The 12,529-nt window shown below is 38.1% G+C and overlaps 1 protein-coding gene across 3 annotated transcripts in view; it reads right to left on the bottom strand.

Moving 5' to 3' along the window:
• SNTG1 (syntrophin gamma 1) overlaps positions 1–12,529 on the bottom strand; it is a 403,770-nt gene that overhangs the window by 90,834 nt on the left and 300,407 nt on the right. For all 3 annotated transcript variants that reach the window (XM_069600005.1, XM_069600004.1, XM_069600006.1), the window contains exon 9: positions 2,532–2,634. In XM_069600005.1, coding sequence (XP_069456106.1) covers positions 2,532–2,634 — 103 coding nt within the window. The remainder of the gene's footprint in view (positions 1–2,531; positions 2,635–12,529) is intronic.

Below are 12,529 nucleotides of genomic sequence, written 5' to 3'. Positions count from 1 at the left end.
ATCAAGAAAAAACAAGGAATTAAAGAAATATAGCTTGAAAAGAGATAAGCAAAACTCACTATTTGCAGTTGACATAGCTTCATATGTAGAAAAATTTTTACAAAGCACAAAAAATCTTATTAGAATTAGTACGGAAATTAAGCTATGTTGCAAAATGTCAATATATAAAAATGCTTGCTTTATTGTTTCTGTATGTTAGCAACAGATAATTGGCAAATTAAATCTTTAAAATATTATTTACACTAAAATAGAAAAACATAAAAGACTTTAATGAAAGATATGATATACTTCCTCATTGGAAACACTAAAATATTGACAGAAAAAATAAAATATAAAGAGATGGAAAGATATGTTTGTGGAATGAAAGATTTAAAGTTGTTAAGGAGTTAAGTATACTAACTGTTTATCAATTCAATCTAGTCACATTCAAAATAGCTTTTTTATATGGAAATTGATATGCTATTTATAAAATGTACACAGCCATACAAGGATCTAGAATAGCTGAACAACCTTGAAATATTGCAAAGTTGAAGAACCTACCCTGGATGACTTTTTAAAGTAGTATAAAGCTGGAATGATCAACACTGTGGTTTTGTTGAAAGAATACAGCATGCATAAATTAATGGAAATCAGATGGTGATTCCTTCATTCTTGATTCCTACTTCAGAACCAAAATGTTGTTACTATAAGATAGATTATAAACTTAAACATGGAAATCAATGCTATAGGGACTCCCCTGTTGATCCAGTGGCTAAGACTCCATGCTTCCAATATATAGAGCCCAGGTTGGACCCTGCATGGAGGAAACTAGGTCCCAGATGCCTCAACAAATATCAAAGATCCCGTGTGAAGGCACAGCCAAATAAATAAATCTATTTTAAAAAATCAAGCTGTAAAGCTGCTTGCAAAAATGTACGGAGAGATCCTTGCTACTATGGGATAGGCAAATATTTTTTAGAGAGGATACAGAAAACCAAAAGCATATACAATGAAAACAACAACAAATGATAAATTAGATCTGATAAAAATAAAATTAAACTCTCACAAAGAGTTGTACAAACTTGAGATACCTTGGGTAAAAAATACAGTCATGCACAAAATGAGCGAAATGTTTGTAACACACATAACTAACAAAAGGCTTATAAGCAGTCTTATACTCTCCTGCAATGTGATAATATAAAGGCATACCAATAGAAATAGGGGGGAAAGACTTGAGCAGATACATCACAAAATAAGACATGGAAATAGCACATGACAAGAAGCAAATCATCATTAGTGTTCAGAGAAATGCAAATTGAAACTTCAATCTGATACCACCGGACACTCAAGGGAACAGCTGAAGAAACTGTGACTATCACATATTGCATTAATGCAGAGCAACCAAAACTCTCACCCACACTGGAGTGGACACTGAGAGATCTGTAAATATATGCCCATCTTAGAAATAGATTTGGCAGTTTGTCAGCAAGTAAATTGCACATCTGTCTTGTTACTCAGCAATTCCACTTCTAGTTACTTATAGTACTAGTTATAGTAGTGACATAAAATAGTAAGACTCTCCATCCTTGTACAGGATTCTTTATAGAAGCTTTCTTTACAATAGCAAAACACTGGAAACAGTTCATTTGCCTATCAGCCGGAAAATGTATTACCCAACTTTACTACAGTCACAAGTGGAACACTACACAGCAATGTAAAAAAAGTTCTGAAAATATGTAACATGAGATGGTTCATTATGAAAGAAGCCAGATGTAACAAAATAAAAACAGCTTGATTACATTACATAAAATTCTAGAAGAAGCAAAAATAATACTTGATGGCAAGAAATCAAGTCAGTGTTTTTTTGTGGGAATGTTATTTATAGGAAGATGCACAGCAGAACCATTTTATGATCTATATGCATGTGGACTGAGAAAATGTGTGTTTATCGAAACTGATCCAACTGAGAATTGAGGATCTTTGCATTTCATTTCATGTAAACTTCATTAAAAATATACTCTTCTTTGATTTTAGCAAAACCTGTAAGATGTATGCATTTCATTTCATAAGGTGCAAATAGATACAGAAAAGTAGCTCTTATGAAAATTATTACATTTTCACATAGACCAGGGCTTCCTTCAATCTCCATATTTTCATCAAGACAGATTAGGTGTAAATGCTTATTTAGTCAATTCAGTAGTTGAATAAGTGTATATTGCTTTCTACTTAGAGAATATATATTCATCAAACTTTATGAATGAAGTTCAATAGAGATACAAAATGTATATATTTAATATGACACATTTTAAAATAAATAATGCTTCCCCAATTATAGTTGGAAGATAGCTAAATGTGAATACATTTTGAAACAAAAACAACAGCTGTTCCCTTTGGAGAAAGGTTAATTGAACGCTTTGTGATAGTAAGACAAAATGTTTGTATTCAGGTAGAAATCCCAACTTTGAAAAGAAGCTACTAATTACTGTCAGGAAATAATGGTTCAGAAAGCAAGCATGACGTGAGCATTTTAGCTATCCTTCACAAATGCTTACATGCACAGTCTTCGTTCAGTGACAGTTTGAGGAAAGCGGGTGCTCGTTTCAAGAATGAGACTGTCAGGGTCACCTCTTCTCCAGCATTCCGAAGAACTTGAACCTAATAGAAAACATAATAAAAATGATACCACTATCAGTGTGTCGGCAAACATTTCTATGATTGCAGCACCTTAAAGTAATGGGTGGTCTTTTCCAGCTCTCATAGCTTGTGATGTGGCTGGAAACATTCAATGGAAGGTGCACAGGATGAATGAGCTAAGCTGCAGACACTCAGCCTTCACAGTCTCCCTCCCCGCACCATTCTGTGTCCCTATTCACATACGATGTCATTATCCTTCATTTACATTCATCAAGACTCTCTTGAGTTTATGGTCTATCTTAGGTCTACAGAAAGATCTATATTTGTGAATTTACTGAATATTCATTGACCATCCCTCGATACTCTATTTGGAGATCTAGGAGAAAATTACCCTGCAGATGTTGACCAGAGTGCTAATTCTAATTAAATTGTTCCAGTGCACTCATACATGTTTGAAAAAAATAAATAGGTATTGCTTTTCCATTATATCATTGCATATTTTCTTCTCTTTCCCTGAAAATATAGGACAACTCTCCACACTTTCCAAATTATAGAATTACTAGGTCTATTTCTACCAGTTAAGTAATGGTCATTTACCAAAATATTATAACAAGACAAATGTTAGCAATATTAAAAGAAGTTCAGAAAGCTGAGGATTATTTATAGCAAACATATCTAGAAAAGATATAAGTATATCTATAATTTTAAAAACTCACATAGACTAAGAGGAGAATTAAGAATAAATAGTGAGGAAGCAGTTAATAACCACGGGGACATAATTTGTTATTAAACTTATAGAAAAATGATCATCATAAAATCATTGAAGAACTGACTATGAAAATGGTTTAGAATGACTTCTGGTCCCCATGTACTATGTGCATGTTAAGTCGCTTCAGTCATGTCCAACTCTTTGAGAGCCCATAGTCTGTAGCCCACCAGGCTCCTCTGTCCACGGATTTCCCTGGCAAGAATACTGGAGTAGGTTGCCATTTCCTCCTCCAGGGGATCTCCTAACCCAGAGATCCAGACTGCATCTCCTGCATTGCAGCGGGATTGTTTACCGCTCAGCCAACCGGGGAGGCCCCCCAAATCAAATGAAATTATAGAAATAAAAAGCAAAATAGCATAAATAACTTTGCTGGATTGGCCCTAACCCTGACTTGAGGACAGAACAATAACATTAACCCAGTCTGAGCATTAGATAAGATACACACACACACAGACAGACAGACACACACACACACACATATACACGACACACACAAATAATATATAGCATCATGTTAAAGGTAGGAAATTTTTAAAATGAAAAAATTATATCATTTTAATAGATACAAAGAAGCCTTTGATTACATTCATTCGATTCATTTGATAAAAGCTCATAGAAAATTGAGTGCACAAAGAAGTATCCTTCATATTATAAAGAGATACACAAAAAATGTATAAGAAACATCACAGCTAATGGTGAATTACTGAGACATTTCTCTTTGAGATCAGAAATGTGACAAAAATGGCCATCAATTTAATTTCTCCTTAATCTTTCTTCAGGTTTTACTGTAATAAGGCAAGAACAGAGCTAATAAAAATCATTAAAATTGAATAGAAGAAATGAAACACATTATTCAGAGGTAACATGGTTTTTGAATATAGAAAATCCTTGAAGAGCCTATAACTCACCATCACTGCATGGTGAGTTATTAAGTGAGTTTAGTGTGAAATATCACAGATACAAAGTAATGTATAGTGATCAACTGGCTTTGATTTAATATCAACAAATAAATACAACATTAGCTGAAGTGGAGGAAGATGGTGTATCATGGACACCCCCGGACATAATACTGTGAGGATATCAGTTCTCTTCTACTTTCCATGGATTCAAGATAATCCCATGCAAAGTTCCCTTTTTTTTTTTTTTTTTTAGTTTTTAGCTTAGTAAGAATTTATGAACTTGGCTTGTTTCACAGTGGCATTTAATGTTTATATAATCATTATTATACAAGTGCACTGGAGTGTGTGAGGCAGTGGAAAGCAGCCATTAAATGTACACATTCTATAGCAAGGGTGCAATACATAATATCCAATGTTAGATAAAAAACAACACTGTGAGAATCTCAAGTATAATTAAGAGAACGAAGTAGAATAAGTTAAATATAGTTGCCCCAGAAATAGCTAATGGGCAAAAGCTTTTCTTTTGAAGCTTTATATTGGTAAACTTGAGTCTTGAAATTTTGTTCAAATGCCATCGAGATAAATAAAAACTTTTCAAAAATTATAAAACCTTACCCTAGCAAGGGAACTTTGAGTTTGTTTTCAATAAAAGGTCAGTTATGGGTGTCTTTCTGGATAACCACAACTTCAAGTCCTCAACACATACACATTTGTTAATCAATGCAGAAACACATGCTTGATTCAGCAACACATATGCTAAAAAAATTAATGCAGAAATAGTCATCTTTTCAGAGAACAGGATTGAGATAATTGGCCTGATACTGTCAGGTAGAAAATATAGGTTCCACATCATGAATAAGGAAGAATGTCATCTTCCTGCACAATCGGAAATCAGCGCCAATAAATCCAATTATCATTTTCATATTCATTCACATTTCTTGACGCAAATCAAATGTTGTCCATTTTAATCAGATGAAACATCGGCACAGTTTTTCTCTCATACTGCCTTGGGTGAGTACATGAGCAAAAGCACAGAAGTTGGTAAAAGATGGCAATCAATAAAAACAGAAAAAGGAAAGGGAGCTACTCTTATATGTATAGGCTGACTCTGTTAAACCAGGACAAGATAACCGTTCGGCCCGTGACCTAAATGTCCGTCAAATCCATCCGTCTGTTAGACAGGAAACCGCATAGAATACTGTTGCGTTCTCTGTCCTTCTGCCTTCCCGCCGGGGCCATTCTAAATTCACAGGAGGTTCTGAGGAAACATTTAGCCACCCACCACCGCTGCGGTATATGAAGCCAAAAATGCTCATAGCTGGAGGTTATTTTACCATTTTGTTTTCTAAAGACTTTATTTTTGTAGGGCAGTCTCAGGTTCTCAGCCAACTGGAGGGGAAAGTGCAGAGATTTCACCTGGGTCCCCTCCCCCCTAGAAATACAGCCTCCCCGTAGTCAACACACTGGAGCTGAGTGGGACATTTGATACAAGTTATGAACCTGCACTGACATGTCAGCTCCACTCAGAGTGCACAGCTGATGGGAGGGTTTAGTCTTGGTGGGGAGCCTGCTGTGGGTTCCACATACCACACACGCACACACAGACACACACCACACGCACAGAGACAGACCACACACACACACAGACACACACCACACACACACTCAGACACACACCACACACACAGAGACAGACCACACACACACACAGACATACACCACACACACACTCAGACCACACACACACACTCAGACCACACACATACACACCACACACACAGGACTTCCCTTTGACTTTGGCCTCACCCTGCTGATATGTCGTTAACTGTAGTAAATGATTTCCTTAGAGTCCTGACCTCTGGAGGAAAAGGAAATTGACCATGACTTTGAGGAATGGTCTTAAACAAACATCTCTTCAGACAAAACAGCTAAGCTGGCACTAGATACGATACCGAGCTTTACCATCCATGTTGAGATGGTGACTACCTGTGGACACTGAGTGAACAAAGCATTTCCTTATATAACCATATTTATTTACATTAATTGTAGGGGGAAATAATGTCCTTATTGTGTGGGGCTCTCTTGAATGGGACTAAGTCCTCTGCTTCCCACTTTCACATGTAAATTTGAGGGGAGACTGTGGAGCAGTGGCGGGGGCACACACCCCTCTCTGTGAAGACAGGTGTGCGTGTCCACACCTACAGGTGACAGGCGGGGTTAGAGCGCTGCCAGCATTCAGGGCGGAGACAGGGCCTTCTCAGGAAAGAGACATCTGGTCAAGGTCGGAGCCTACAGTTCCCACGAACCCTGGTGCCGGTGCATGTGTGTTTAAGTCCTTTCCGACTCTGTATGACTCTAGCGGGACTGTAGCCCACCAGATTGGACAGTAAGTCGTGTGTGGCAGCAGGAACTGTCCAGCTGGAAAATGCGGTGCAGAACTGCATGCAGAAAATCCCATCACCCCTGGAAGTAGTGGGTGGGTCAACATGAGAAGACAAGCATCACGTGGAATTTGGAAAATAAGAAAGTGCAAAATAAGAAAGAAGTTTGAGGTAACTTAGAAATACCATCTTTTGCCACAAAGTGACACTGAACAGTGGTGGAAAAGCTGAGGACAGATGGAGGGAGGGATGGGGGATTTGGATTACTGTGGACATCACAACTGGAGAAAGGTGCTGTGACGTTCCTGAGGATGAATCTCGCCCATTCAGTCATTTCATCAGCTTTCCTGCGTTTTAATTTGTGGAAAATAGTCCACATACACAAATAAGTACAAAAGGATCCCTTATATAGATATTTCAAGTCCGAATGTTACATTCTCATAAAATTTTTAAAAAAAATCACAGCAAAAATATATATATAGTTGTATGTTTTAAAAAGAACTACTAAATTTTTAGTACTTCTGAATTCCTAAAATTTCACCCTAAAATAGTGTACGAGTATGTAGTAAGTTTTCAATTGGGGTAAATATTACAAATAAGAATGGAGGTTGACTAAATAACAATGTCAGCTCTAATAACCAGGATATAGTAATAACTGTTAATGAATTTCAATATGGAAAAGAATCATTTACTTTAGTGAGGTGAGGATGTAGAACACCTGATCCACTTTTACTGTAATATTTGAAGCTATAACTAAAAATTCCATCACTTTAAAAGACCTCATTAAAATAAGATTCTATGTAAAAAAAAGTGGGTGAAATGCCACATTCTAGATGAGTTGAACTTAACAAGCAGAATACATTGGTAACTAGTTCACACACTATAGTAACACTATTTCAGCATTTGTTTTAATTGCAGTATTTTTTCAAAGACACAAGTACTATTTTACTGTGCTTTCTAACGTTGTCTGCCAACTGAGTAGTTCATGTTCTATTTAGGCAATTTAACAAAAATTTTAAATTGGTAAGAAGTTTAGTTTTAAAAAGTCATCTGGAACAGGTGGGTTCAAAACTAAGCTTTATCTGATTTTTGAAGGAAGGTAGAGACTTTCCCTTATTTTTGTACAGCTCTGTACGAGATTGTCTCAGGAGTGAATTGTCAGGATCTGAGAAGCAACGTGGACTTGGTGACTCCCACATTGGCAGAGCAGCTGAAGCCCGAAGCTGCAAGTGTTTGTTTACACACATCATCACAACACGTTTGCACAGCAGCACAGGACTCAGCAGTAAACACGGTGGAGTTGCTGGTGCACTTCCTCCCACAGTCTTTCATCTCACTCTATCACATGCATCATTTCATACGTCACTTTGAAGTTTAGGTATGTCCCCCTCCCCCCACTGCCCCAGAGCACGTGGAGAGCAGGATTAATGCTCTGGTAGAGTCAGCAGCGCTGTGGGGCCACTACCGCCTGTGCCAGCACTTCCCTGGAAACAGACATTCATGAGGGAGAAATACAGCTGTCCTGCCATGAGAAAACAGTGATTTCTCTGGGTGTCTGGTCATTTCAAATACTTGAAAATAGATGTGAGTCTCAAATATAATGTGTTAAATGAGTGGGGAGAAAATAATCTTTATATGCTGCTAAATACACGAGGGAAAATAGAGTCTTACTTCGTGATTACTTCAAATTTCAGTCTTCAGAGGAATTTATCACACACAAAATGGTGGGTACACGGCGATTATAGCCCTGAAGATGGCTATGAACTTGTGCAAAATGCAGGCACTTTATTTTGAAGCCGGGTACGTCTGTCCCTGTCTGATGTATCTGAAATTACTGACGATGTGTAAGGGTGGCCCTTGGTAAGAGTATCAGCTTAGTGCTTTTTATTTTGTCATCTGGAACTTCCTTCAAGTCTCCTGTTCCACTCTGAACTCTACTTTTTTTCAAGAGTCCCAGAGGACAATCCTGCCATCTGGTACCTGACGAAATGACCAATGACAGGATGACAAGACGGAAACCAAAACAGACTCTTCAGGAACCTCTCTGTCAGTCACTCAGCTTCAGGCTCAGACCTCACTCTCACCCCTCCCTCTCCAACAGGCACCATCATCTCAACCCAAGGACACTCCACGAAAGGGTGAAGTGATCAAGACGATGCATGAAACACAGCCGGGGCCCAGACATTAGCCTGTCTTGTCTTACAGCTTCTTGTCTCAGAGGCCATGGGGAACCCTATGTGTCTCATGTGACCCTGAAGCCAAGGTTGGACAACAGGAACTTTAAGCTCTGTCTCTTTAAATAAATTCAGGTCAATGAATGCCAATTTCAGAAATCTACAAGCTGGTCACTTGAGATGTAAAACTGAAATGGCTTATGTTCAGTTAGAAATTTTAGAAGAATGAGGGTTCATTGAGGGCACAGAAGCTTGCAGATAGTACTTTCCAATGAAACAGTATCAGAGAAAAACCACTGACTGTAATTCTCACCAGCATGTCCCTTTAAATGCAGGTGGTGAGGAACACTGGGCTCCTGCCCCTAACCCGCCTGGTTGAGGTCCCTAGATACTCCCTCCACCGGCTTAGCTCTGTCTGGAGTCCTGAGCAGGAGAAGGGTTCACCTTGTGAGTAATGAGAGGAGAAGGGCTGCTCTTACTCCTGCATCTAGTCTGGCTCCGTTTCCATAGCAACCTGGGCAACCGTGTCCCCAGACAGAGCACCTGCTCAGACCAGCTCCCAGAGAGGAAGGAGATTGATTAGGTGAGGACAGTCAGACCACTGGACCTACAAGGCCGTTGCTCACCAGCACGGCTGGCAGTTCCCGTCTGGGTTTCACAAACGGGAGACTCAATCAGCAAGTCTGTGCCGTGCAGCACATGCTGCTGGGACTCCAGTCCAGCGCTGTTTCTGTTCACTGCTGAGGAACTCTGTTTTTTCATCACTGAGCAGAAACCACAGCACGGACTGAGAGCAGCAGCAGTGCCTGGTCAAGGACCCCATTAAGAACCATCACACATTGTTTTGATGTTGCTTGGGCAAAGAAACTCAGAAGGAATTCTTGACGTTTCCCAGACTAACTATCCAGCTCCTTCTGAAGTAACTGGGAGATGTGTATGACCATCCCAAACATCTCAGGGGGATGCTGAGATTTACCTCCTGACATCCAGAGTAACAAATGGAGAGCCTTTCATCTTTCATGTGTCTCCTCACAAGGTTCACCGTAGGGAAAGAGAAAAATGTTTGAATTTCATCTGATCTGGTCAGATTTATTTGCTACCCAATAAACATAAAGTTTACATTATTTGAATAGATGGAGCACAAGTAATTATAAGGAGAAAGAATAAAACTCTCAAAGTGAAGCAAATGTAGTATATTGTCTATCACTAGCATCTGACAATGCCTTATATTATACACTGTATATGATACAGTGTACATTATGCTACCGGGGCTCTGCTTTGTGGATCCTGCAATCTCAGACCATAAAATCTTCACAGGGACAAACATAATTTCCAGTACAGTTGTTTTATCCAAGAGATGTGAGTGTACACTAGATATAGTTGTTGTTGTTGTTCAGTCGCTAAGTCGTTTCTGACTCTGTCCAACCTCATGGACGGCAGCATACTAGGCTTCCCTGTCCTTCACTACCTCCCAGAGTTTGCTCAAACTTATGTTCATTCAGTGGGTGATGCCATCCAACCATCTCATCCTCTGCCCACCCTCTTTTCCTTTTGCCTTCAGTCTTTCCCTGGATACAATACTTGTTAATAAAAATAATGCTAATCATGGTTTTGTGTCTTTCACTCAGTATCTGAGCTACACCACTTTAAATACAACTGTGTATTAACTCATTTTCACAGCCTGTAATTCTCTCAAAAAGAAATTTTTATTGCTAATTACAGGCTGATTTTGGATGTGAAAGCAAAAAATTTTGTAATCAATCTTAGATTCCAGAAAATAATCTGTATCTGAGCATCAAATCATACTTTTGTTAAGAACATAAAACATCTTTGAACAGATTTTCACCATCAAGTCAGTGTGAAAGAAACTTTTAGATGTGGTTCATAGCACAGCATAACTCTATGTATTATCTGACAGCATGGTTATTATCTGTCTCATTTTTTTTTTTAAATTTAAAATCCACAAAAATAAAATGGCGAAATTATGTCATCTATGAACAGAGATCATCTTCTTTATTTTCCAATTTTGATGTATTTTCTTTCCTTTCATAATTGCACTGGATAAAACTTCCAATACTATGTTGATTTGAACTGGTAAAAGTGGGAATCTTTTTCTTATTCTTGATCTTAGCGAAAAAGCTTTTTTTGCTGAGTATGATATTAACACTGGGTTTCTCATTTAAAGTGTTTATTATGTTGAGGTAGCTTATTTTTATTCCCTGCTTGTTATTTTTTATCAAGGAAGAGTGTTGAATTTTGTCAAATGCTTTTCTCTGCATCGATTGAGACAATCACTCCTTTTTATTACTGAAGAGTATTCCACTTTTGGTTGCAGCACAGTCTGTTTATCCATTCATATGTTGAGGACATGTTGGTTGGCTCTAATTTTTGGTGATTAAGAATAAAAGCTTCACTAAAACCTCCTATACATATTTTTCTATGAACATATGTTTTTGTTTTTCTTGGCTAAATACTTGTGAATATGCATGCCCGTTGTATAACATAACATTTCACTTTGCAACAAACTGTCAAACGGTGTTTCACGGTGGCTTCATCATTTTGCATTTCGACCTGCAATGAGTGAAAATTCCTGGGGCTCTACACCCTCTCCATCATTTTGTACTGCTGATTTTTGGATCGTGTTATTCTATGGGACTTATGGTCTATCTTCCTGTTTTCGACTCAGTTTTGTTTGTGGCACATAATTGTTGGAAGGCACTGGCTCACAAGTTGAAGTGACAGGTAGATAAACATCCCTTGAGGAAAGCTGATGTGATGCTGGGCAGCCCCAAATGCATTTATGCAACGATTTTCAAAAAGTCATTAGTACATCAAACCCAACGAACAATGTATAAAAGGAGTTATACATCACAACAAACTGGATTTATTCCAGGTAAGCAAGGGTGATTCAGCATTGTAAATTCAAACAATGTTATCTCCACATCAAACATTTAAAGAACAAAACAAGTATATTCATATCAACTGATGTAGAACAAGCATTTGAAAAGCCTCAACATACTTCTTTGATTAAAACTCTATGCAAACTAGAAATATAGGGGGATTTCTTCAACTTGATAAAGAACATCTACAAAACCCACACAGCTTATATCACACTTAATGATGGGAAATTGGACCCCTTCCCACAAGGGCTTCCCTGGTGGCTCAGCAGTTAAAGCATCTGCCTGGAATGCTGGAGACCTGGGTTCAATCCCTGGGTCGGGAAGATCCCCTGAAGAAGGAAATGGCAACCTACTCCAGTACTCTTGCCTGGAGAATCCCATGGAGGGAGGAGCCGGGTAGGCTACAGTCCATGGGGTTGCAAAGAATCGGACACAACTGAGCGACTTCATTTCATTTCATTTTCCCCCTGAGACCAGGAACAAGAAAATGACATATAAGGACATATTTTCTCATATTCATATGAGTATTCAAATCATGCTGCAAGCTTCCAGACTTGTTTCTAATATGATGGAAACAAAATATAAATTAAGGTTACATAGATTTAAAGAAGGAAATAAAGCAATCTTTATGGCCATCAAATAATTGATGTGTTGGACTTTATTGAAATTAAAAAAAAAACTTTTGTTCTGTAAAATATACTTTTAAGAAAATTAAAAAGCAATTTTCTGCGCCACAGACAGGGAGACAATATCTTTAAACCATTTATTTATGTTGTATCCAATATATACGAAG

This window comes from Ovis canadensis, chromosome 9 (genome assembly GCF_042477335.2).
Source record: "Ovis canadensis isolate MfBH-ARS-UI-01 breed Bighorn chromosome 9, ARS-UI_OviCan_v2, whole genome shotgun sequence".
Taxonomy (NCBI): domain Eukaryota; kingdom Metazoa; phylum Chordata; class Mammalia; order Artiodactyla; family Bovidae; genus Ovis; species Ovis canadensis.
This window is presented reverse-complemented; position numbering and strand designations above follow the sequence as displayed.